At 41.5% G+C, this 27,983-nt stretch overlaps 1 protein-coding gene across 1 annotated transcript; it reads right to left on the bottom strand.

Moving 5' to 3' along the window:
• Positions 1–20,196, bottom strand: fgf10a (fibroblast growth factor 10a). The gene is made up of 3 exons (XM_022206195.2): positions 19,663–20,196; positions 5,435–5,538; positions 1–880 (listed from the first exon to the last, which is right to left on the bottom strand). The coding sequence occupies exons 1-3, from the start codon at positions 20,099–20,101 to the stop codon at positions 686–688; spliced, it is 738 nt and encodes a 245-aa protein (XP_022061887.1). The 5' UTR covers positions 20,102–20,196; the 3' UTR covers positions 1–685.
• Between the last annotated feature and the right edge of the window lie 7,787 nt (positions 20,197–27,983).

The raw sequence follows: 27,983 nt of genomic DNA, 5'->3' as shown, positions 1-27,983 counted from the left end.
TTAAAGACAAATATATTCTTTATATTTATTCAGGTTTAAATGATTAGTATTCAAAAAGAGAAGCATAAATGGTAAAAAAAGACAATAACTTGTCCTTTTTGTGTTTTTGTTCTTTTTCGTTAAATATTATACAAAATAAATAAATTTAAAGAAAAAAAAACATGATAGTGTTAGACTTGCTGCTGTTTTGGTGCTTTCTTGACTACGTTGTTTCGGCTCTGCGTTCTTTTTCTTTTCCAGCTTTCTTGTCTTTTCCTCTTGTCCTCAGTCACTCAGCTTTCTAATAATACTTCCTCCACTTCCCTCTCTTTTCTTACGTCTTTTGTCGTTTCATCTCTTCCCAGTCGCGCACTTCACGTGTACACAAATCTAGAAATGTGAGTTACTGAATCACATTTTGGCACAGAAGTCATTTCTTTTCATATTTTTTACTGTGCCAGTGTACTTTATAACTTAAAACAGAAAATAATATATACATTGTATACCGATATATCTTATTTCTTTCTTTAAAAATAGAAATGTCTTTATTCAACAGGGAGAAAAAGTCTATAGGTTTTCTTTCTTTTCCTCCTCAGTGCATCATACAGATCAGAGTCAGATCTATCCAATGTAGTCATCGCTGTAGCTCCAGAAATGTCCGACACCCTGCAGTCTGCAGAGCTGCTTTCTCGGCTGATTTGTCCAATCATCGCACCACAATGGGCAGGAAGTGAGTAGCTGTGTTTTTCCTCCGTGTCCTCCTTCCCTTCAACGGCTTCCCGTTGGCGTTCAGTCCCACAAACATGTGCTTCTTCTTGTTCCGCCATTCAGCCGAAGCGTAGGTGTTGTACTTGTTCTCCTCAATGCGTTCGATTAGTCGACAGTCCGGACCGAAGTCCCTCTGCGGAGGAGAAACACGGAGCGTTAATGTGACGTACAGCATGCGAACACAAACTGAAGCAGAATTCCAGAGACTGTAGGTCATGTTCAGGGTTTGTGTTCCTTTGTTTGCTTTGATGAGAGCGCCACCTTCTAACATGTGGACTTAAAACCCAACCGTCTTGCCAAAATAATTAATCACTGTTGGACTACAACACATATACAGTACATGACGTGTGCACAGTTAAAACAATTGGTGAGCTACTGATTAGTCTCATCTCAGAAAATGTATCGGAAACTTTTTTGAACGTGTGTTATTGAAAAAGTCAAACTCTCTCTGCTTCTAGCTTCTCTCTGATTCAGTTTTTCTTTATCTTATGTTACACTTTTTAACCAAACATGCTGGGCTGTAAGGAAATGCTGTGATGAGTGTTTTCCCCAAATGTTTTGACCTAACAATTAAAAAAAACAACAATTTAATTAAACTGGATGTTTTTGGAAGCAGATTCATGTCGACTGTTGCACATATGGTCCGTTTCTTCACTTGACTGATGCCGCATGACATCGGAAGATTTCTCAGTCAAGTTTTGTTGCCTCTTGTAACTTAATTAATTTCTAAGTCAGTCGGTTTTTATATTGCTTAACCACAGCTGTATAATTTTAAGTATTCTTTAAATCGTCTGAACCCCAAGCAGTTTCTATGTGTGTGGGCTCATTTTTCACTGCAATATGAAGCTCTGAACCTCTATGGAAAGAGAACAACCAAGACTAGATGTAGAGAGACCTCAACAATGTCATTAAAGGTAAAATGCCATAAATCATAAAAAATGAAATTTGTATGATTGACCTCTTTGGTGTTCCAATAGTGGAAATGTGGTGACTCTACATTCTATACATATTTTACAAATTCCATTTTAGATTCCATACTGGTCTTCTCTTTGTGTACATAGCCTGCAGTTCAGCTGAAAAGTCCCAGAATTTTTTCCAAGTGACTGTTGGTTGCAGCTCAGTGAAAAATGGCATCTTGATTGTGGAGAGAAGTGCAGAATTTTCGGGTTTTTTTTTTTACAGAATCTGATTAGTGCAAATAGTGTGTTTTTGTGGCATAGACATTTAAGGCTGGGTTATGGTTTTCACACGAAGGTGACACGGAAATGAGGCGCTTGTAAATCTGCTCAAGAGAACGTGTGTGACTTTTATGGCTGGTCCGAATAGCAATTTCTGGACTCCGGATATTCAGGCCCAGAGTGTTCATCGTCAGAATCCGGCAGCATTAGCATAGAATTAGCATGGATGTCTCCGTCTTTGACTTTTGTCTTCTTCTTTACTAATGAAGTGAAATGCCTCAGTGGGTAGAGCGGCTGTCTTTCAACCGGAGGGTTGCCGGTTCAATCCTCGGCCCATTGTACTCATGTTGAGAAGACACCGAACCCCTAATTGCTCCTGATGGGTCGTGGTTAGTGCCTTACATGGCCGCTTCCGCCATCAGTGCGTGAATGTGTGTGTGAATGATTGAATGTGACGTATCTTGTAAAGCGCCTTTGGTACCTTGCAGGTATAGTAAAGTGCTATATAAATACAGACCATTTACCAATATTCGGATTCCACCAATGACCGAATACTCATGAATTCGGGTCCTAGTGACTTTATACGTTATACTCCATGTGGTGTCTGCTACCAACCTGCAGGGGGCACCTAGTCTACTCTAATACTAAACTAGAGTAGAAGAAGTTTGCCATTCTTTCCATCACTTACAATATGGAATTTTAACGAACAGTTGCATTTCAGCAGTTAGTTTTAATTTCACGTCATAAATCGTTCATATCCTGGTTACCACGGTGATCTCTGTGTGATTAATCGCATAAATGCCTGAACTTCTGCTGCTAGGAACTCCTGTTCTTCACCAGTTTTCCGCGTCTCCGTCCGCATTGTTAAAAAAATTTGGAGGTGCACGATGTGGAAGTTTTCTGCTTGAGATGGTCCATGTGAGGGGGTGTGGCTGCGAAAAAGACATAATTCATCCGCACCGAGCCGCACTGTTCTCTGGGACTCGTCAAGCATAAAACAAGCTTTAGAATAAAGTGACTTTGGTGAAATATCGCTATGTCAAGCTTGGATTTGGATTTATTTCCTAACAAATGGCACATCACAGTGATGCTGTGCAGGGACTACCCTAAAGGTAAAAATCTGACAATTATTTTTGTTCCTACAGTTTCATTTTATCAATTTTTGATGGTTTTTGAGGGTTCAGAGTAGGGCTGGGTGATAAATCGAATTAATTTGATTAATTCACCTTTTTAAAGCCTGACGATTTGAAAATTTGCCAAATTGTAAAATCGAGGTGAGCTTAAATATATAACAATACAGATTCTTCTGCCTTTCACGACTTGTGCACTGGCGTTTGCTTCCGCCTCTCATCTCCTTCTGCCAAAACACTCACACCCCCCTCATGGCGGACAGAAAGGCAGACAAAGAGTTGGTCGCGAGAAAAGGGCCTCATGTTACATCGATTATATGGAAGTGGTTCGGCTTTGACAAGACTAACACGGAGCAAACTACAGTCATGTGCAAGGTTTGCAAAAGTACTGTGAAAATGAAGAGTAGCTGCACAATTAACCTCTTTCAGCACCTCCGGCAGAGGCATCCTAAAGAATGGAAAAAGTGCCCGCAGCCACAGGAGTGCGGCATGGCTAGCACTAGCCATAGCAAACAGACCGCAAAGAAACAACAAAAATCTATTAAAATCGTAATCGTCCAAGATGACTAAAAAAATCGAGATTTTATTTTTTGGCCATATCGCCCAGCCCTAGTTCAGAGAGTGATTGGCTCCCAGTTGGATCCCCAAGTCAAACTTCTTGTCCTCTGTTCCTCCTCTTATTATTCTACTGTCATTATTAGTTCCATGACTCATGTTAATAATTAGTCTTTACTGCAAAATAGCAGCCGCATCTTAACCTTTGACTATTGTTCTTTTGTAGCTTTTCTCTTAGTTATGTTTGTGCTTTCTAATGTTTGCGTTTTTCTTTTGGATGTTGTCAGAGCACGGCAACAGCAAACTGACACTTTACTCCTTGTGACAGCGCAGATCAACAAATGGTCAGCCGTTGCTTCAGAGCAATCCCCGGCGTATTCAAGGCCAATTGTACAGAACTGGACACTGAATTGTTGTGAATGTTTGTTTGTTTGTCTGTGATCCGGAGCGGCGGCGGTGTGGCCTGGTGGATGAGCAGGGGGCAGAGGGCTTTTACATAAGATGCGGCATCCTAAAGGTTCAGGCTCGTTGCCAGCATAAGAGCATCGTGACACTCAGTTTGTGGTTTGCATTACTGCAGTGACCACCCACTGGTAAATGAAGAGAAAATGATCTGAGAGAGCAGCGTTTGTCAGTTTACTGGAAGCTGCCCTTGTGCTTAAGGCTAGCGTCACTTAAACAGCCAGTTAACTAGATGCAGTTGATATTCACAAGCAAAAATGCAGTCGCCCCACACACACAAACACACACACTCGGGCTCAGTATCTCTCTCTCGGTCTCTCTCTCTCTCTCTGTATCTGGCCACAGCGGTTCAAATTAGTTCCAGAAGTAAAACTGAATGTTCCCAAAGCAAAACGAAAATATTTTACAAACACTGTGCAGCTTTTTAACTTACACTGGTGCTCAGTGCGATTGAACCGCGTGTGTGTTTGCTGGCTGCCTTTCAATTAACATTAAAAGATTATTCATGACATTTTACTAAGAGTTGCACTTGCTAAATCAGCACTTTAAAAGCAGAAACTCTTTACATTGTATTGTGGTCATAGCAGTTAAAATCCATTCTTCGTCGCTGGTATAAATTCATTGTAAAAATGGTGAAAAACGTGTCTTAATCTGGCGATGCAACCAAACAATGATTTCAATTGATTAGGACTGGATAAAGAAGTCACTGTGTAAACCCATCAAGTGTAATCGAACGCCAGCCCTTCACCGCCGAGCCGCCATGGCTTGTGTTGCACCGAGCAGAAGACGTCATGGGAATTCTGTTTCAGGCCATGCAACAAAATGCCTCTTTTTTTTCCCTTCTATTCTACCGTGTGTCATTTCATCTGCGGTGCGGCTCCAGAGAGACACGCTGAAAATCGGGTCTTTCAAAGTAAGGAAAGAGGAAGAGGAAAGAAAAAAAAAAGGAGGGAGAGAATGAGATGAAGAAAAGGAGGGAGAAAGAGAGAGAAAACAGATGAAACAAGGGCTGCTCTCCCCAGAGGGATCCAAGCAGAAAAGAGTAACTGAAGGATTGTGTTCCCGGTTTGTGAATGGAGAGGTAGGCAGCGGAGAGGAGAGCTCACACTGACGAACTGTGGTTCCTGTTTTTGGAATAGCGAGTCTTGCACCCTTGTCTATTGTTTTAGAATGTATTCAAGAAACTTCAAAGCCACAGAGTCACCACTTTAGAGAGAATATATCTCTCGTCTTAGACTTTTGATTCATGAATTTTGACACTGTCATCTGTTGAACTGAACCGTGGCGAAGCTGCAAAAGATTTTGGATATCTTTTATAAAAAAAAAAAAAAAGAGGCAGATCAGCATCAAACTGCTACTCACCGCTCCGTACAGAACTCCGTTCTTCCTGATGGCCAGGTAGTGGTTACTGCTGAGGCCCCTGATGGCCACCACTCCCACATCCACTGATTTGATCTCCAGAAGACCTGTTGCAGAGACAGAAAAACAAATATGTCAAGCTTTTGTTTAGATCGGTTCCTCAGATATTGTGAAATTTTTGCAGATTGTAGCGTCTTTCCTTTCTGTTGCATTTTATTTTGCTCATAGACATTGTAGAGACTGTTTATAGTCCAAAATAGGGCCCTTAACGGTTTTCCAGACCCTTTGATTTGCTTGTTTGCATCTGTCAACCAGTTTACATTTATAAACAAGACAACAGTAGAAATTCTTTACATTTTAGAAGCCAACAAATGCATTGTAAATGCCTTGTCTTGAAATTTATGGCCTTCACATTGAATGAAACACCACAAAAGTAGGTATTTGGCAGCAGTAGTATCAATGTAAAGCATGAAAAATTGCTTAATTTTAATGAAAGAAATCCTAAAATACTGTAAAGGAAACCTGAATTATTATATACTAGTTTCTTCTTCACAAGTGAACCCCAGTCTCTCTTTTTATTTTTTTTCCCTCGCTATGTGACAGTCAGACCTCAGACCGGCCTCTTGCCCTCTGTTCATTTGCTGGTTAGCTTGTGGGCTGCATGCCCTGGGACCAAGGTGTAAGCCAGGAAAAAACATTTCTGCATTCTGTGTTTGTTTTTCTGACCAGGGGAGCGTAGGCAGGCCAGCATGCAGGCACACGGATGGGACGGAGAGTGGCTTTCTGGCTGCCAGACTGGCAAGAGGTCAAGGCATCCGTATCAGTTTTCAAGCCTGAACCAATTACTGGTTTAAGCTGTGGTCGCCGGCCCTTTCTTCTCCCATCCTAAAGTCAGTTCCACCAAGCCATAAAACTATCAGAGGTTTCAGAGGATTAGCTAAAGGGGCCTCGAGGAAGTGGAGCCCTGTTGAGGGAATAGCTGGGACAGCATAAGAAGCACACAGAGAGTACTAATCTGAAGTCTTTAGGCGTCTGTTTCACCAAACTGCATCACCACAAAACAAATGATTATTGACACTTGTAATTACTATACACATATTTTCACATTTTCCCCAAAATTTGAGAGACCAGTTAAGAGAGACAAATGCATGATAAAAGTGTGAAAGATCACGCTAATGACGCTCACTGTCTCCGCATATAAATCATATCAGTCTTTTTATGAGATGCCCTTTTTCTGCCTTCATCCCCTCTCTTTCTTTCTCAGAGGTTTGCAACATCCTGCAGCCCTGGTGTGATTTTATGATGGTCATAGAAATGAGGAATGAAGTTGTTGTTCAGGCTTCAGATGGAGACAGATGGAGAGATCTGAAGCCATAGGAAAACTTTTTTTTTTAAATTCTTTGTAGAAAACATAATGCAGAAAAAGATGCTTGTCGTACAATTTGTCCAACGGAGCAGCTCTGACTCTGTTCTTTACAACACTCAGCACCGTCTGCAGCACATGTAGCAGAGAACTAGTTACTGGAAAGTTCATGACCAATGACCAATCATTTCCCTTGTCAATGTCACTCCTAACATATAAATTACATAGAATGTCATCCGATATATCAATATTGAAATTACAGGAGGTCCTCAGTTTATGACGTCCTGGACTTACATCGTTTCGCCAGTACGTTGGAACTGATTACGGGCCTGTCCTCGGTTTAACATACGGCATTTCTTCATTATGTCAGAACTGGCTCAGTGGAACTAGTTGGTGAGCAGAGTAAATGAATACTGTATGTACAGTCGTCATGCGGCGCTATAAGACGGCGTGGTTTGCATTTGCCGGCACATTGGATTTTGCTACATTCACTAACTTCATTATGGTTCCCAAGCTTAAGTCAGACTTACAGTTTAAATTGTTACCGGTACTTTTCTACCGAGTTGTGTTTCGGTGTGAGCTAATGACCGTTTTTGTTACTGTAGTTGTATAAATATGTAAACTGATCGATATCGTGATGCACGTAACGGCTTTGTTTACAAGTTCGGATTTAAATCGACTTACGTCACACCGTAGGAACAGAACTCTGTATTGGAATTGTTTACGGTCCAAATATCTGCATCGGCCTCAAAAACCCACTCCCACGCTCTCAAAATCTGTATGTTGAGATGCATTTCTTTCTTGGACTTTTTCTCGTTGCATTTTCTGATATAATACTTGGACACATTGTGATACTGTTGTCTTGCTGTTTGTCTTTTCTCTAATTGCTTTTCAAAAGCATCGAAGGACTGTTTCGCATTTAGAGTCATAAAAGTACAAAATTAACTTGTTGTACATTTTCCGTGTGTGTGGGTGTGTGTTTTGTTATTTTAATAGTTAGTTGTTAAACGTACTTGGCCCGAGCATTCATCTGTCCTTGCAGTTCCCTCATTTGGTCAATAAATGATTGCTGAACTTCAAAAAACGTTTCCTCGCTTGCAGTGCATCATGCTGGCGCGCTGTGTTCAGCCCATTACTCACACAGACATACTGAGCCATGCTGATCTATCAGGTTCAAAATGTTCCATCGCGCTGCTCCACAGCTGACATTTCTGAGCTGTGATCTGTAAAAAAAAAAATAAGATCTGGCTGTGCTGCGCAGAAGTCTGGTCCACCTGTTCAAACCCTCTTCCCTCCTCCCGTTTGATGTGGTTTGTCAGAAACCAAAAGCACAGGACTCTTTTATGGCCCCTTTACCAGTTACCAGAAGCAGCCCGCCTGCTTGTGAGTTGAAAAGCCTGGCTGCAACAAAAGGCTTAGATTGCAGCTACAGAGTTTATGGCGAGGAGAAAAACGGGACTTGAGCTTATGTCACAGACGCAGATGCATTTTTGTGATTAGCCTGCAGTCACACATGCACACATAACTATGAGCTTGAATCTGTTGCACAAGGCCTATATGTCCCTTAAAACTAGATTTGATTGTTTCATTTTCAAATTCAACATGTTTTCTTATTGGTTTCTTGAGTCTGTTAATGATATATATTTTTTTATTTTCCCCTCGTTTGGCCACCTGGATCTCCACAAGGCATCTTTATAATGAATTTATGTTTTTAAGTGCAAATGGGGAAAAATAGGTTTTTATGATCCAGCCTTAAAAACACAAACAGCACAAGGTTTACTTCATTTAAAAGGCATGGACACTTGCAGTTATCAGTTTTAAGGAATTACCAAGGGCAAACACCTGCATGTAACAGACCAACACCATAACTTTCGTAACAGAACGCCAAAGCGGTCTTTGCCAGTCAAACTGTAACACAGAGTTCAAACAAACACTACCTGGCCTTCTAACAAGGAACAAACTGTTCATTAACAACTTTATAAAGACTATTGAGATGCTTAATAGGTTTTGGAGCCAAATCTTCTGCTCCACTGTGACCTGTTAAATATATAACGTGTGTGAAATCTGCAGTTAAAAGTTCACAACAGCAGCTTTCATGAATTGGAGAAATAGTGTTTGATATTCATAGTGATGGTTGTATTATTGGCTGGTAGTGGTTGTTTGTGATCTTCATGTTTAACCTACATTTTATGGATGTTTTGGTTCTCTCAGCCTTGGCTTTCCATAGTACAACACCAGTGCAACCATAGCACCATAGTGGCATGCTTCATGTCTGCCATGATTATTCACAATGTGCAGAAAAACAGTTCAGAGGACGGAAATACACTTACTGTCTGTCTTGCTTCACTGTATTTTTTTTCTCCTTTTTTTCTGTGTTTGTCTCTATATGTTATCTTTAAAAATACTTACACCACCAGTCAAAAGTTTGGACACCTTCTCATACAATGGTTCAGTTCAATTCTCCTTTAATTCAGTGGTTGCTTTTGAATGACTGACAGACTTTGGCAAAACGGCGTTCTCCCATCATGCACCATGGTCATGGAATAGTCTTCAAAGAACTCTTTAACTAGAAACATTCATATCCATTAATGAGTTTAAGAATATCATAAAGACCACAGTAAAAGAGGAATGTCAGTGTTTTTCTTTAGAGGTCACGGTCCTTGAACAGCTGTCAATCTGTTTTATTGTTTATTTTGTGCATCATGTGTCTGTTTTATGTAACTTTTAAAGCTTGTGTGGCTGCTACCTTGGCAAAGTCTCTCTTGTAAAAGAGATGTCTGATCTCAATAGGACTTCCTGGTTAAATAAAGGTAAATAAATCATGCTTATTTATTTATTTGTATTGTTTCTACATTGTAGATTAACACTGAAGATTAACACTTTTGTTTACAAGATAATTGTATATGTATTCTTTTATAGTTTTGATGTCTTCAGTATTAATCTACAATGTAGAAAATAATTAAATAAAAAGGATTCAATAAGAAGGTATGTCCAAACTTTTCACTGGTAGTGTATATAGGTTTATGATCTCTTCCCTACATTTTTCTACCTGACGTTAACTTCTTAACCTCAGAATATTGAAATCTGACCAAGAGACATTAAGGGCATGTCTTCATTGAGATTTTTTAAAACTGTAGCTTTTGTAACGAAGGACTTCACCCTGAAAGACTAGTCTTTTATTGAAAAAGTGTTAAAGTTCTTGATGTAACGTGTTCATGTGACAACGACTCAGTAACTGTTTGGCTGAACTACTGGCTGTTTTTACACTTTTTTCAACATTTCAAAAATAGTCAACAAAAAATCCACTTTTGTTGTCACACTGCACAGTAGACATTTTTGAGTTCTGTCTACTTCTAGCCACAGTTGTGCTGTTTCCATAGAGGTACAGGGGAAAAAATCAGTCCAGGGTGGTTAAAAATGCATCAAGAGAACACTAGAATACTAGAACATTGCCCTAAAATATGGAAAACAAAGTCAGTGGAAGAGTGGATGAGTTAAAGATTTACTTTTTCTGAAATAATACGCTTTTGTGACTCATGCAAAATACAACAAACATTTGCAAGTAAAGGTGTTTAGTAGATTATGGCTTCAGTAACATGATCATTAGTGCAACCAGCTCATGAATATTAAAAAAAACACACGTATGCAGACCTCCCATCGACCCCTGGCCGGCCCCTTTGGAAACATGGTCAGAGAGACTCCAGCTGAACCTAAAGGTTAAGGGAGGTTGTGAAAATGTTTCCACTGTTTATCCAGGGGCTTTTTTGAAGATTATACTGCGGTTGTTCACTTTGTGACCTCGACACGGTGACCAGCTGTGAGTGGGTCTACAGCTTGGAGAGGTCTCGCCCTGCATTGTGAAATATTGTCACTTGTGGACTCGTTTGTGTCATGAACTCCCTTCAGCGAGAAAAATTGAGTCGATTCTTTTATTCTACGTCCAATAACCGATATTTGGATGAACCGCTGACTTTCCAGTGCTTTTCTTCAGTGACTAATTCTCCCGCTCTTGTTTTTTTTTTATTTTATTTTTTTTTAGACGTGAAGCATAAATGTGATATCCAAGGAATAAAAATGTCCGCGAAGCAAAAATAACCCCATTATGCATTTTTTAAGAAAGATTTCATGAGTTGAGGTCTAAACACTGAGATCATTTTCCTCTATGAAAAGAGCAACAGAGTGACTGACGACGTCTCGTATTCACTGTGACACGAGAGTTTGCATCCATGCAGCCACCATAGACTTAAAGAAATCCTGCAAATAAAACAAATACAGAACAATAGAGGAAATCTAAAAGAAAAAAATGGACCACCACTGTCGTCAGATCAGATGTTAACTGAAAGAAGGACGCTATTCTGCTCTTTCTCATGATATAAAGGCAAACAACATAGAGCAAAATACATTTAAAAAAAAAAGCCGCTTCCTCTGTTTCCTTTGCACGATTTCTCTTTGTGTTTAGTTGAATGTTTCCGGCTCTTTATGAAATCTGAGCGAGAACAAACATCCCTCATTTGTGCACATTGCTTGGTGAGAGCTGGTGAAGATGTTGGGTTGGAGCAGAAACTGCAGCATATTGTGTGTTTGGAGGAACATTGAGGTATTGGTTTGGACTGATGTGGTTGACAAACAGTATCATCCTGTGCTAAGTGGCCACAACAAAGCCCGACTCGCTGACTGGTTCGACGGGCTCTGAGAAAACGGAGGCCTGTTTCTGATTTTCAATACGGCTGAAAGTTTTCGACAAGGAGAATTTTTGGTCAACTGATTTCTTTTCAAATTTTGTTTTTGCACGGATTAAATTTCTGTGTTGTAAATCATATCAAACAGTAATAATAATTTGAATCGAATGGGCTTTTTCTCCAATATTTATTTAATTAGCGGGACCGTTTGGTTTGACCTGCGCTCACTGTGTTATTTACTTTTCCTGCCACCATCGCGTTTTTATTTCCTTCTCTGACTGAAACACTTGAGAAAACTGCACTGTGATTTCCGAACGGGCTTGAAAAGAAACCCGAAATCCAACCAAACGGATCACCTGAGTGAAAACCTGCAGTTTAAAACACCAGTTAACAGATTGTTTTGCGTCTCATCATTCCAGCCAATTTGAGGTCACCTTACCGAGACCGCAGAGTTCTGTCACACACATTTAAGAACAGCTAGGAGGAAACCTTACAGAAATGTGCAGCGATGTTAATGGTGATTCAACCCCACAGGAGAACAGAAAAAAAATCTGGAACAACCTGAGAAATTGTGATTCCTTTAACACGGTCGACTTTGTAACATGATAAAGTGGCAAAGCTGCCAGTTTCTGTCAAAACATTTCACAGGCCGGCAGGAGTTATGTTTTCAGGCAAAGTGCTGTGACGGTCGTCTGCATTTCACACATTTTTCATTTACAGTTCAGCTGCCAGCGCGATGTTGCCCAACTGTTGTGGTTTGAGTCGCTGCCGCTTGACTTTCAGCTTTGGAGAACTTGTTATTTTACACCACAAATACTACTCAGTTTGTCACATTCCCCCTCTCAGTTTCTGTGTCCTTGCAGGTTAATGCTCATATACATTTGCTACACACACACACACAGTAATTAGCTGGCATTCCTTACTGCTCTGTTCAAACATCCAGACTGTCCAGATGCCTCCCTGGACTCGGAGCTCTCTGCTCTACCTTTGATGACTCCATTAAGAGCCTCACTTTCATGCGGTGTGTGTGCAGACGGGTTAGGGGTGAGCATGAGGTGTGTGTGTGTGTGTTTGGTGGGGGGGGCTTCTCCTAAAGCACGTGGTGTCTATATGGCAGCAGCCCTGCATGTTATCTGTCACAGATGCTGTTCTTCACCTCCCACTGCTTTACTAGCCATTAATTCAGCCCGTTCACAGGCACCAGGCCAACACCAGAATGACACTTAGAGTATTAGGCTTCGGCTGCATTTTTTAGCAGCAGTAGCGAAAGTCTTTCTGACACGTCCTTATAAACTCACAGAAATGTAGTTTAGTTTTCTGCAATAGGTGTTTGCAGGATAAATTACATTACTCTCTTGAAAAAGTGTTAGATATTGAAAGTTTTCAGGCTGGGAAACTTTCACACTGCATATAATTTCATATTTCTTGACAAATTCCTGATTAAAATAGGACCTTTGCCTCTCTCTGTGTATTCTCAATCGATGTCCCGCCCAAATCTCTATCTGAATCAGTTCAGTTTACAAATTGGTTAAGTTTATCATCACGTGACAATGAAATGCAGTAAATCCACAAATTTGAAAGGCTGCAATCTGACAAAGTTTGACATTTGAGCTTGAAAAATGTCTTTATCCATAAATCCATTCATTTACCCAGTGGTTTCAGCTGTACAAGAATGGATTTTAAAGCTGGAGTAGGCAGTGTGTTTCCTTAGCGTCATTGATAAAAAACCTTCCAGCATGTTTTCATTCAAATAGTATGAGAAGTAACCAGACTGCTGCACTTCCTTTTGGCTCTATTTCTGCACTTTCAAAAGATCTAAAAAGTCTTTTTGAAATGAAGAATGTACTACTGGCTGTTGTTCAAATTCAGATCCATGTGCACATCACTTTCCCGAGTACAAAGCCTGATTCAGTGCCACAAAATGCTGCAGAATAAGTTGCTATTTGAGTAATGGCAGCAAAAAGGCCACAGGAGGAGTCCTGCACTTTAAATTAGTTTGTTTTCCAGATTTCTGCCCATTCCGGCTTTAAGTTTCTGTGTGTTGTTTGTCTGCTTCAAGGGGTCCCTGTTAGCCCAGTTTACAATATAATATAAGATTCAAATACGACTGAAACAACACAAAGAAGAACCTCAAAAGAGCTTCTAATCATGATGCAGATCAAGCGAGTGAAGAGTTTTTCTTCCCCCTGAATTGTATCTGTACAATCAGATTTTACGTTTTAGATGAGTGTTTCGGCATTTTCCTTCAGTTGTAATCACTTCCAGAGCAAAGTATGACTGACTTCAACTTTTCTAAGATTACACAATATTACTACGTCAAGCCACGATGATGAGTGTGTTACCGACGTGGCAAATATTCCAATTTCCAGCTCTGTAAATGATGCAAACCACTTTCCCATCACTGTTTACTCTGAAGCGAACACTGCTGTGATTTGTTGTTTAGACAGCAACAAACTGCTGTTAGGACATCGCTGAGATGAACCAACCGCCGAGCGGCAACGTGATACAGTAAATATCTGTCAGTATTGATAATATCGACTCAGAGGGGATTTAGAAATTCAGGAATTTGACTTTGGAGACACAGATATATCCAAAACGTCCACAGATATGAAGTAGATTCATTCATTCAACACACTTGGTAGCAATACATGGTGACAATAATTCACTCAAAAGTTGTTTAGAAACTGACAACTAGTTGTTCATCAGAGTATCTCCTCCTGTTTTTTTCTCACTTCCTGTCCAGGATACATATAAATCTTTTCAAGAATCCTCCACATAACATGCACAAAGCAAAAGGCTGTCCGTCAAACCAAAATGTCCAGCTTAAGAGCCTTTGCAGACGGTAATCGACTCGTGATGTTTGGAGCTATTTTCTCTTCAGAGGGCTGAAGTACTCCAAAGCGGTGGAAGATCTTACAGAAACATGATTTGCTGCTGAAAGACTTTTGTTTAAGGTGGTGCCTGACTGGTTGGGCTTGTGACAGGCCCGGCTTGGTCTGCCTACAAAAATCTGGCTCTTATTTCAGTCTGGTTGTAGCTGACACATTAATCGACAAGGGAGTGAATTTATGGGAGAATATCAGGCAGCGATGACAGGAAATATGTAAACACTGATGGAAAAATGAGACAGATCCTGTCATTGTCTTCAGTGACTCTTGGCAGAAAAAAAAACGCTCCGCTTTTAAAAGTATAACAACAGCACTTTTAACAATGAAGAAATATTTGTAGAAATATCTGGATGGGAAACTTTTATTAACTGTGGAGGCGTTGTTGTGATCATTTTCAGCATTGCATTTCTGAAACCGCCACACACACACTCTGTGTGTGTGTCCCGCCTCTATGGGGAAAAACAGTAACAATATCAGGTCTCAGTTATTAATGGAAAAAATGGGTGGTTTTTATAAGAAAATAATAGATTCCCTAAACCGTTGAACATGAATAAATAGCTTGAACACTGCGTTTAGGTCTGTGACAGCTGTGGGAGCTAATACTGTCTCCGAAACTGTTGTGTTAAATGTAAGCTGATCACAATAACATCAGAGAACGAAATTAAACAGCTATGAGATGAAAATGCCAGATACCAATGAACTCTGCACATCTTGCCGTAATACGGGCCAGAGAATTTATTGCGTAACGAATCATGATGGAGCTTTAAAAAGTCTCTGAAATATCAATGCTTCCATTAAGTAATTTGACAATGTACAGGGGAAATCTATCAGTCACAGTAAAGTAACATCGCTCCTATGTAAGGTCAGATAATATTAATATTATGAAATGTTTGTGCAGTGTTTGCTTCCAGGATGATAGTTAAAGGAGTGACGATTCAGAACTGACGTGATTTGATCCAGATTCCTGCTTCACTTTCAGATTTTAACAAAACAAAACCTAAAATATTTCAACTGCGCTTCCCCCACGCAGGAAGACGTTCTTTAAAGATGTTCCAACACGAGTAAGTGAGCGTTTGTAAGAAATTTCACTCTTTACCGTGAATGCAATCCATTATTTTTGACTCCTCCCATAAGCGACATTAAACTTAGTTTACTCGGAAAGGAGATCAGAGGGAGCAAATGTAGGAGTTGTGCAGGTAGCATAGGTTTATTGTATGTTTTCAGAGTATAGCTGAATGTAATTGTTGATGTCGAACGCGGTTCTGATAGCTTTAAGAGCCCTTGATTCAGTATTTCCTGAACGAGTGCCTGCAGTGACGTTTGCACACCGCTTTTATTTACGGCTGCTGCGGAGACGACTCCATGAAGATGTTAAAGTAGCTTGAAATGAAAAGCAACACTGACACTAACCTCTGGTGCATCCAGTACCTCCTCATTACTCTCTTTTATGGGCCACACTGTTACCTTTTCCCATGAGAACCCTAAACGTGCTCATCAGGCTGAGACGCAGGGAGACCAGGGCTGCAAAAATAAAGACATCCACAAAACAGAAAAAGGGAAAGACTGGGACTAATTTCAAGAGGCTGTTTAAAAAAAAAAAAAAAAAGAATAATTCAGGGACCGCCGGCACTTGCTGCATTTTTGTTTTGTGTTATATTGCTGAGTCATTGGAGGTTTATGGATGCAGAGGACGGGGATGAAGGAATGGTTGTGGTTTTTAGGAGGTACGAATTTGAGAAACCCAGATTTGCTCAACGGAGAAAGAGGCCGATGATCGCATGGCTTGGAGTTTAACTTAACAGCAAAACTAAATAGTACAGTTTTCCCAAACTAGTGAAAGGCTAACCCTTCTTTTGGACATTTCCTAGAATCAGGTGTAGTTTTCCTTTAATCTAGTACAGACTGCCTTATCATGCCTGGTTTTAAGAAAACGTATGAAGCAAGACATTTTCCAGACAAAATTAATGGAGCATCATTGATACATCAATATAAATACAGATGTGTTGTATGCTTGTGTGTCAGTCATTTCATTTTTTCCCCCTTCATCTCTCAGCTACGTCAGACTCACAGTGTCAAAGGTGATGCAGAGCGCTGACCTTTCCATTAACAAAGCTTCCTTCCTTGGGTCAATAGGTAGAGGTCAAACCAGAGGGGGCAGACATGCGTAATTAGCCTGGACATGCAAAACCCGCACTAAATCAGAATAACGTCCTGTCTAATAGTATTGTCTCTATAAATTGTGGCTTGCTGTATTCATCCCTGTCACTGAACTGATTAATGGGGGATTAATGCTAACAATAAGTGCACGCAGCGGCTTCTGCAATCCGGGTGGCCGCAGTGAGAACCGAAGCTCCGAGTGTGCTCAAGTTGGCACCGTTTAATAGTAATATTGCTATGAGAGAGCACAAATCTGCAGTCCAACTGCAAACACATGTCCATTTGTTACATGGCTGTATTCATTTGTTTGTAAATAGGACGTGACAGTCTGTGGACAACATGGAGGGAAGAAAACAAGGACAGTTTTGTTGGTCAGTGGCAGGATCGATGCTAATCACATGGCGGCGAGGCAAGATTTCCATTCCCAGACCGGAGCGAATCGTTTTGAAGGCCTTATGAGGTGAGATGGATAGATGGACACTGAGCACATGCAAATGGACGAACGCTGACATGCACCAGGCAGCAGAAAATCACAATGTAAGCCCTGAACCCTGAGTGATGTACTGGCCTCAGCTTTGACAGGATGATTAGAAAGGCTCGGCTGTGGAGGAGAGCCTCGACCCCCGAGCTGGAGCTAAATCTTCTTCATCACCTCTGACACCGTCTAATGACGCTCATTTGCAATCCGACCTCCTGAACATTGCCAGACTACTAGACCATGATAACCACCAATTGCCCCCCCTCGCTAGTTTTTAGTGTAATATTTTCCCAAAGAAGTGGCCCATTTTTGACAAATAAGGTCCACCTCTCCACCTGGGTTTGCTCTGGGGAAGCTCTCGTGCAGAATATTAGATGATCTAGTCTGTTACAAGCTGCATTATCTCCACAGAGCCATGTGTTTCTCATGAGCACAGGCCTGCATCAAAGCACTCATTTGTACTAAAGTCTGTGTGCAGCTTTGAAGCAGTTGTTTTTGGGTTAAAGTTATCGCAGTGTAAATGGACAGTGTCATAATCTGAAATACCAAAACAAACGAGACGTGTTCAAAACTTAAATGTGCAGAAAGCTTCTGAGCTGGAGCAAAAACATGTGATGCTTCAAACACAAAAAAAACCCCGTCCCTGTTCTCACAATTTCCCACCACCACTATCAGGTGTTAGGAGCCGCTGAAATTGATGGATTGTGCTTCTAATGCCAAACCTGATGCCATTATAGCTCCTGACACGTCGCACCCTAATGGCTGAGCTCTCTCTGTGCATGCATGTTAAAGTGTGTGTGCACGTGTGCGTCGGTAGAAGACTACGGGCAAAGGGGAGGGAGGAAGAGACGCTAATTGAAATTCCTTCAGCCATGTCTGGCAGAGCCTTGGTGTCTGAGTGGCGCGCGCACACACACACACACACACACACACACACACACACACACACACACACACACACACACACACACACACACACACACACACACACACACATATTCACACTGGCCCTAATAAAAGTGGGCTTTGCCATATGGAGGCCATGTGCAAGACTGGCCTCTCTGTGCTCAGGCGTGTGTGTGTGCGTGTGTGTGTGTGCTCTCAGCAGGAGAGGCTTGTACAGCACCACAGCCCCACAGACAGATGCATGCAAACCTGTGACGTGTACGAAGGTGTGCGAGTGGCAAAGTCCTATTCATTAAAGATTACATTCCCAGACACTTGACACGTTGATTCAGAAACACTCAGCAGACATAATGCAGCGAGGGCCCGTTGTATAATCTAAAAGAAATCAGCTCGTGCTTTGGACGTCGCCCATCAGTTGAGCGAACTGCCAGCGAAACTCCGGGCAGGTAAATGTGGGAGTAATGTTCTCTCCTCACTCAACAACTACTGTCAATGTGCCTTCAGGCCATGCAGTTATTCTGTGCTGCTCACAGGACCAGAGGACCGCGGCGGGTTTTGGAAAACTTCCAGATGTGTTTAACTACAAGATAAAGATGTGGACTACAGAATGATAACAGCTGATTTTCTGTTCTGAATCAGTCATACCAGATTATGATGAGCCTTATAAGTTGTTAGAAGTATTTATATTTGCTGGAGTGCAGATTGGACGCTTTGTTGAGATTTGAAAGATTGCAGTGCAGTTTGGTTTTTAAGAATCTGGAAACAACTTTTGCTATAATTCTTGCATATTTTCACCATCTTAGCCTGTTTTCTACTATATCTGCTGTGATGTGTGTGTTCATCTCCCACAGTTTCCACACTTAAAGTTGCTTTAACAGTGCCAGTGGAGTTTCCAGTGTGAAAGAGTGTAACTGTGTGGATGTGAGGCTGAGTGGTGCTGACAAACGAGCATGTGTGCTCGGTGACCCTTCTCAGCATAAATAAAGGTTAAAAACATATTTCACAGCCCGCAAAATGCACAACCAGAAAAAGGAGCAGAGCTCACATAGTTATTACTTTACATCTGAGTCAGTATAAACCTCATAGTTAGCATATGCCCACCATGATTAGAGCTGCAGCACAATAGCAGCAAGGAGGCAGTGTACTTGTCATTCTCCCCAGGGGTTTGGTAATAGCTGTGTTTTAGATATTTCCTCAAAGAGGAAGAACTTTCTCTGGGCAATTTCTAATTGATTCCAGTGGATCGTCTTTCTTTTTATCTGCTGGCTTACTGTTTTTTTTTTCCTTGTCTCCCGCTCTTCTACTGTCATGCTCTCCTTTTCCAAACTCTTTGTAGTCAGACAAATATGCCTGCCTCTGCGCATGGTGAAAAGGCTGGAAGCACGCAGCTCTGTTATTTGTTCTTTTGCCCAGTCACCTGTCTTAATGTGCACGGTTGCCCAGGAAGGAAACTCAGAAACATCGGTCTCCACAGATAAACACATGAGATGAAGTGGAAGACAACCAGTTGGACTTTGTGTTTTCACTGACAGATAGCGGGGCCTTTGTCTTTGGCTACTCTTCTATCACCTTTTAGTGCTGCCAAAAACTCTTAAAAGAAGCAAAATGGTTTGTGGTGCTACTGATTCCTCTGATGCCCCGACAAGATTTATAACACAGTCTTTAACATCAAGTAACAGTTTCCAGTGATCTGGTCTCTGTGGTTAAATTCTGCTCATAAGGTAGGAATGATGTGTACAGATACAAAGGAGCTGACTTACTGTATGGATCGTCCTCACTTTTGGTGCCGTTAACGTTTCCTTCCTTGTCAATGCGAAGGAAGAATTTCTGGAAGGAGAACAGTTTTCTCCTGCGCACATCTCCTTGCAGATGTGTGTAGCTGCTCCGCACGTGACGGCCGACGACCGTCGCGGAAGAGGATGACACGTTGGTCGCCCGTGGCAACCTCGCAGAGGATGCGTGAAGCGGCGCGGGCGATGAGAAAGGTGGCGGATGCGAGATGAAGATGTGAGGAGAAGTCCTTCCTGGTGCATTGTGGTTGTCAGAGTCTAACGATGACAGCGGCGAGGACGAGGAGGGTCCAAGCAGGAGAAGCAAGAGCAGGAAGGTGAGGGAGAGGAGGAGTGAAGGAGGTCTGCAGCAGGGGCAGCAGGAGAACCAGGCGACCGGTGCACCTTGTGTCACTGTCCATCTACACATGGTAGTGGAGCTGGGAGAGCTGTGGAGGTGCTCAGGGGCTGGGGCATGCTGAGCTGGGTGCAGGGAGAGGGAGCGAGAGCGGGAGAAACTCCCCCTGACCGACCGACTAAACCTCCTCTGTCTGGAGACCCACAACCTCTCTGGACTGGAGGTGTTGAAACCTGTAGGACGGCTGGGGTCAGTGTGACTGCAGTATGTCGGAGCGGGACTTTTGGCAGCAGATGTTGTCAGTGATGTTAGCTGTGGTGGAGCTGGTGAAGCCTGTAGTGCTGTGGCTGACTATACTGTAGTCCCCGGTACTGTTTATTCCTCAGAGGCGTCACAGGAATGCGTCAACATCCATAACTCAGGTCACCTCACAACGAGAACTACTGGGGGCTCGCCTCAAGAACCTCTAGCCTTCTCCTCCTCGCTGCTGCTGTCTGCTCACACAAACTCAAAATCCCTCTTCAGAGTTTGAATGCACACCTATGTTCTGACGTCCAAAGACAAAAGCGCTCATTATCAGTTCATTCATAGACTGAGCTCTGCTCCACACACGTCCTGTAGAGCATTTATCCCCTTCAGTCCAGGGTGGAGGAGAACAGGAAGGCGGAGGAGGTTAAATAACAGTTGTCAAAGTGCTTAGGACAAAATGAATAAATAAAAAAACAGGAAAAGGATTAATGCTGCTTCTCATAAAATGTCCAGCGAATCCAGGGAAGGCAAAAACAAACAAGAAAACAAAAACAAGAAGTCACAGATTCCAGACTTTCTTCTTTTCCTCTTCTTTTCTCTCTTTGTTTCTGTTGTTTGGTCTGAGTTGGTTTGAAGTTACTTGAGTGTGTAACTGAGCCCTGGAGCTCTCGTCTTTCTCCCTCTCTGTCAGTGAGCTGGGCTCCCTGTCTGTCCTCTGTCTTTGCCTCTCAGAGTCTGAATGCTGCAGCGGTGCGTTGCCTCTCTTCTTTCCTCCCGTGTGTGGCTCCCTCTCCTTTAGGCCCCCTCCCTCTTTTCTTTGCCTCTCCCTCTCTCTCCTATCTCTATCAGCGCTCCTCTGCCGGCTATCTGGAGTTTCTCTGAGGTGACTGAGTCTTGTCTTTCCTTTCACCTTATTTATCTGCCGCAGTTTCCCCAGATGTCATCTCTTAGTGTAATTGGATGTCTATTAAAACCACTTGGCTTTGAAGAGCCGTGTGCGTTCGTGTGCATGTGTGTGTGTCTGCATATGTAAGTGTGTGTGGGAGTGGGAGTGAGAGTGGGAGTGGGGGGATGATCTGTCCCACCCCGTTTTGGCTTTCCCACCCTCTCCCCCATTTCTCTGTCTCCTCCCCTTCCCAGACCAAACCCCACCAGTAGAGCAGAGCAGGTCAGAAAGCAGGAAAGAAAACCTTCTTCTGCAGCGTCGTTGGCTTCATCTCCTTCATGTTTTTGTCGTTTTGAATATGGAAGGATTTAGTTTGAAAAGCTTCAATACTAGCTCTGACACAATACTTGGGTTTCTGTGCTTTTCGTGGCTTTCTAATATGTTTCAAAATAGTTTTGTTTAAATATTTGAGATATTAGATGTTTGTTAAACTCCTGCAACAACAAAACAGTGCAGCTTAGATGGAGCCTTTTCCATTAGATGTAACTATAAGTATCTGCTGTAAATGGACAAGAATGACATAAAAACAATCTTTTTATAAACGTCAAACACTAAATCAGCCAACATCCCCTCCGAGACAATATCTCTTATTTGAACATTTCTTATTCAAAACTGCAACAAAAAAGAACAACAAACAAAACAGTTTTGAGCTGAGTCACCAGACCGTTCCTTTACCTTAATCACTGAGGACGTAATCTTTAGGTAAACATCTCTCTTTGTTTTGGATGAAACTTGTTCCTTACGTGTATCGCTTGTGTTTCCCCTTCCAAGAATCTGGGTCTCCTCCTGTCTGGTTTCAGCATTGTTTAATTTCCTTTTCACATTGTCAGACAACAACCATATCTCCTTCTCTTCTCTTCTCTTCTCTTCTCTTCTCTTCTCTTCTCTTCTCTTCTCTTCTCTTCTCTTCTCTTCTCTTCTCTTCTCTTCTCTTCTCTTCTCTTCTCTCATTAGTCTCTTCATTATTACAACTAAAACGACTCCCTCTTGTCCATGTTAGGCTGCAGATAAATGTGAATTATCTACTCTCCCTGCATCTATTTGTCTGGAATAAAATCTTTTCACATTCAGATTCTCAAAACAGTTCTGCATCAGTCGCACAGAAATAGCCATATTTTTTTAAAAAGTTCTGTGCACTTCTAGTCAGCTGGTATTTCTCTCTGCAGGGTAACGCTAACTGAGAATAGACAGATGTTGGGTGCTGCCAACAAGCTGTCACTCATGTCAGCTTTACAGCCTTCTATTTCCCGCTGAAGGCCCGACTTTGCAGATGGCAAAGATTGATTTGACGGGGTGTTTTGGTGAAAGTCCGACCACTGTGCTGAATGTCACGATGATATGATGATCAATGACTGCATCATTTTAGCACGTCTATGAAATAGGCAACAGGTAACTATATGCGAGTGTTCTCAGGTTTTCTTTGGTTTGGTGTTTCCTCGGACTCAAAAATACAACCACAGCTAAGAGTTTTCAGTCATCAGTAACTGCTGATTTTTCTCTCAATGGTCCATTTTATATGAATGGTGTTTCTTGCAGTTTTCAACCTAAAGATATTTATTTCATCGCTTATAAAATGACTTGCATGCATCGTCAGCAATTAAAATGATTTATTTGCACTCTATGGACAGTACGTTCATGTATTCAGGTCCCAGAGGAGCATTTACATGTCATCTGTTGGCAACATTCAGCACCGCGGACAGCACTTTCCAGTGTGGTCCTCCAACGTGCTAATGCTGTAATTGAAAATCCTCGCCTCAGGCATCGTGTTTTATTGTGAATGTCTCGCCAAGCTGGGTGTCGGTTTTGTTGTGTTGAATCTGGAGTGAGTTGTATTGAATCAAGAGCTCAGAAAAACTCACTGATGAGGGAGAAAAGTGGGAAGGTGTGTCGCACCAGAAACTAGACGAATAAACAGCAGCAGTATGTTTCAGACTCCGTTGCAATATAATTCAAAGCATTATTTTATTAATTATAAGTCCCACAGTTCATAGCAATAGATTTTGTGTAGTGATTTTGAATGAGTGAATGTTTTTTTGGGGGCATATGAGGGGAAAAAAAGCCACAAAAGCACATCAAAATATTCAAAAAAGCAACAAAACAAATCAAACATAGCAAAGAAAAAGAACTTTCCGCACTGTGGGATCAATAAAGTTTATCCTTATCCTTAATAAATAACCTTACATATCTGAACATGATTATGACGAAGCATATGCTTATTTGCTAAATAAATATAAACTACATAAATAAACAAAGATTAAATAATCAGTGATATATCCGTGTCAAAGCCCCTCCTCCTCTCTGTGCCTCGAGAAAACCATGTTTTTGCATGGCTTTTCAAATGCAAACCTAAAATGCCCTAACAAAAAATTTGAATGCGTCTTTATGGGCTTTGGAGGAAATGTATTGGGCAGAATTCTGGATAAGATATTGACCCTTCACTGTAGAAATTTACAGAAGCTACTGTAGATGCAAATGAGACTTGGAAGAAGCAAGACAAGAAACACAGAAGTTGAAAAAAGTTTAAAAATAAATATGTAATAAAGACTATATACATCTTAAAGTAATACCAAGAAAGAGAGGGAAAAAATAATCAGCAGGATCAGGATCGTCAAGTTTGAAAACACTCATAAACAGTACTTCTATAGTATCATATGTCACTAATTAACACTCCTTTTGAACAAATTTTGTAAAGAGTTATGTAGTTATAGGTCACTCTTGAGGACAACCACAGAAACTCGTACTGCACTGTGTTAATTGTGAACCAAAGCTGCTACATAAATGAATAAATTGGCCCTGGGAAACTCTCAGGGGGAAAAAAAATAAAGCAGTGGGAAAAAGAGACAGAAAAAATGCCAAGCGATAGAACAAGAGGGAGAAAAGGAGGGAAAACATCTGGTCAGTGGCTCTGTGGCTTGAATTTGGGGTGTAGATTGACAACACACACACACACACACACACACACACACACACACACATACACACACACACACACACACAAGAACAGCGTGCATGTCGCTGACCCTCCTTTCATTCGCTGAAGTTTTCTAACTCTGTAATCATTGCCGTATTATAATCGTTAGCACAGATCACTATTGAACTCCAACCAGTTGCTGATCAATTTCTGACTGATCTCTTCATTGCCTTGCCCTGCAGTCTTGTTGTTCTGTGTAACAGTCCTAACAAGACTCAGATGTTGGAAGCTGGTCGTCCGTGGGGGAAAAAATGTTTTGTCACACCAGAAAACAATTTGTTGGATGCAGTGAAGTACCACATATTGGGCTTTTTTCCCCCCTAAACGACTTAGGAAAGCTTCCCTCTGTGGAGAGATTGTCATTGTCAAATGTTTTCTACTCTACAGTAAGAAACACGTGATTCAAATATTTCTGTATGAGTCAATTTTAGAGCAACAGAACAAATATTTCTGAAAATATGATGCAGTAGACTCTGAATTTTGGGCTTTAAAAACACACCAGAAAATGATGTTGTCAGACTTCTCGTATATTTAGGTCAGAATGTAAAAGCAGTGCCTCGCTAATGATGAATATGTAATTTTTTTTAGATGTGGCCACGATTCTCGAAATCTTTCTTTTTCCCTCTTGTAGTAAAGACATGAGTCAGTCTCATTGTCTCGTGGTTTTGGCTCAAACCGGCGTTCACAATCTGAGGCCCAACTTCAAAGTCGCTGATCTCGGGTCAGCACCCAAAGCAAATGGCTCTGATCTTGTTAGTGCGCGTTTTTACGTTGTGAGCGGCCCTGCGGACTCTGGCCCAGATGAGCCGACTCGGGTCCCCCTCTGGCTCCGCTGGTCATGCCTTGGATAAGTCTTGATTGCTCATGCCTGGGAGCAGAGAGCCATTAGGGACCAGCAGTTCGGCTCAGTGATTCTAATTGTTTCATTGCGGTCGGGCTGGTGGCTTTGAACACATTATGGTCTTCAGACTAGTTCTGCAGAAATGGCCCTGGCAGTTAACTTTAATTACAGACACATTAAAGCACTTATAGAAAAAAGGAGGTCTTACGATAAGCTAACTTAAGGATACATCATAGTTACGGCCAGGCTGCTGAATAGATAATTCGGAGTGAATGCAAACCATCAGTGACAACCTTAATAATCCTTTGATTACAATCTTTTGACCAAGCTGTTAAATTCGAAGCATGAAAGTCACCGTTTTAAATGAACCAGCATGGAGTCCTTTTTAAAGCTCTGTTTTGTTGCCTTTTCCACTGAGTGCATTATTTTTGTCAATCCATTGGAATGCACTACATGCACTTGGAACGAAAACAAGCACAGAGCGGCGTGTTAAGTGCGGCAATAAGAGAAACACAAGTAAACACCTCTTACTCGGGCGGCGTCAGAAGGTGCGCCAGACTCCTGAGCAAAGAGACGCGACCTTTAGATCGCATAAACAAAGATGTGCAGAGACGGTGACACAGAACAATAAGACCGATGCTTTGGTTTAAGGGTGTTTTATGATTCACGCACCGCAGCATTTCCGATGGTCTCCTCATGCTGGTTTAGCAAATAAAAAAGAAAGGCAGGTTCACATTCACAAACAAGCCTTTCCTGAAGCGGCAAACAACAAATAAAGGCAGCATTGTCTTGGATTCATCATTTCTTTCAGTTAACACCAGATTTATAGCCTTGACGATCTGTTTTCTGTCAGTCAATGGAATGTTTTATTGTTTAGAGATTAAATTATGCAACATCATGTGAGCCACGCGTGTTTTCTTGTCAGGGTTTTTGGCTCAGGTGACCGATCCTGTTGATTGTTGATAAAGATATTAACTTTCTCTTGAGGGAATTCTTGAAATAGACAATGTGATCAGAATAAAAACATCTTTAGAATCAGTGGAAACAAACAACAGACGGTTGTCTGGTGCAGGACTGCTGTTCTTCATCCACAACTGTCCTCTGGAAATGAAAAGCAATAGTCGTAGGGTCACGTTGAGAATTATGACTCAGTATGAAGTCACAACAGAGCTAATTATACATTCGAAGGAAAGTGCTGCCATATTTTGGTCTTTAGACACCAAACGTCGCATCTGTGAAGCAGACGTCACACTCTGACATCTGCCTTACAGATAAGTCCATACACCAGCAGCACTGATGCCATAATGAGCCATACAGTCAAACAAACAACGCTTCGAAATATCAACTTCACAGGGCGAGTAGGAAGTGTGTGCAGCAGGTGTTGATTATATTATCGGCCGCGGACCTCCTCCATCGGAAGTATTTGCTGCTTCATTAGGCCCGGCGAGGTCGGTATAAACTGACATCGTCGTTAATGTTTAATGTGGTTTAGGATAAAGAATTACTGTCAGTGGAAACAAGGCAGTCACAGGCTTTAAATAGATGAAACTGGTTCTGGTTTGCTGCACCAAAACCTTTAAAAGTGAAGAAGCAGCGACTCTTCTCTGGGCCGTTTTCAAGTATTAAACCTGACATCACAAAATCTCATCTAAAGCCAATTTCATACTTAATTTGTCAGCTTTCGGCTTAAATTCCACCCTGTGATTCCTTGTATCAGCTGGTGCCGGTTCTAGGATTAAGTTTACATTTTGAAATGTAAACCCAAAGTTTGAAATATCCCCCAACGCGGCGCTGACAGCTTCTTCTAATTCATCTTCTTCTGTGAGCCGGGATAGCTTCCATATTTTAATAATGCTAACTACATGGAAGTAATTACTGTGTGGTCTGTGCAGGCGACTAAAAAGCAGGAATGTTAAACACAACTGCCACTGGAATTCTGTGTCTCATGATGCATTTCCTTTGCTAGGGATGCTCACTTCCATCACTTGGCTGGCTGGTGACCTACTGACAGACACCTTAGTCGCTAATATCTGTGATCTGAAGTCTCATTTGTAACTAAACAGGGCTTGAAAACACCATTTCCCATGGTGTACCTGTATGGAAACTCTGACAAATGCGTACGAATCCGGCCACACAGATGGTGAAGTAGTAAATTGAAGGCGGATTTTGTAATAGTTCTCCTCTCAGGTTCAGTTTTTATCGAATAAAAATCCAGTAAATATGCATGAAATGTACATTAAGGTCAGTGTTGTGTTTGTGCTTGTCAGACAAATATTCCTATTTTTAAAGGTGCGTACCTGGCGCAAATCTAAACCATTTACATCTGTGCACTTGATGCTGTGTCAGAATGCATCCTGGCATCAAGTGTCTTTTCAGAATTGCAGGAGTGTTTCTTAGACTTGTGCTATGTTCACCTCTATATAGAAGTCCCTGCAGGATTTTGTGGGCTTTTTATAAGATTGTTGCGGCCTAAAATGCTTCAATTTGTGGCAGCTTTTCTAAACAATTTTGATGTTTTGAGCATATTTGTTGTGATGAAATTTTTGAGACAGTGACGATTGCTAAAAAGCTGCATTTTTTCAGCTTTTAGAACATGTTTCAACATTTTAATCGGCAATATTTATTCCTAAACTAATTCTTTAACGCGTTCCAACACATTTACACAAACTGGCACATCACAGTGGGAAATTAGCAGCAGCCAGATACTGGTTTAACATGAAGTGATTGGTAGATTTAAGGCACAACATACTGTTGAATGAATCACATTTGGCTTTAGAAGTGGAATTTCACATCCTGGCACACATGTATTCACACACACGATCACAGCTTGTCACGTCAATTAATTAATCTAACTTGCCTTCAGAGATTGGTTTATTTGGTTGAATCACAACATCGCGTATAGCAGGCAGCCCCCTTTAGGTCTCCACTAAGACCAGTTCCTGTTCTT

The sequence above is a fragment of the Acanthochromis polyacanthus genome, chromosome 18 (assembly GCF_021347895.1).
Source record: "Acanthochromis polyacanthus isolate Apoly-LR-REF ecotype Palm Island chromosome 18, KAUST_Apoly_ChrSc, whole genome shotgun sequence".
Taxonomy (NCBI): Eukaryota; Metazoa; Chordata; class Actinopteri; family Pomacentridae; genus Acanthochromis; species Acanthochromis polyacanthus.
The sequence above is the reverse complement of the archived record's forward strand: the minus strand, read 5'-3'. Positions and strand labels throughout refer to the sequence as shown.

Bases quoted from the DNA above. Each gene is read 5' to 3' on its own strand.
- fgf10a (XM_022206195.2), bottom strand. From the start codon at position 20,101: ATGTGTAGATGGACAGTGACACAAGGTGCACCGGTCGCCTGGTTCTCC. The intron at 5,539-19,662 runs GTAAGTCAGCTC...TCTCTGCAACAG, and splicing joins AAGTGAGGACGATCCATACA to GTCTTCTGGAGATCAAATCA. The intron at 881-5,434 runs GTGAGTAGCAGT...TCTCCTCCGCAG, and splicing joins ACGGAGTTCTGTACGGAGCG to AGGGACTTCGGTCCGGACTG.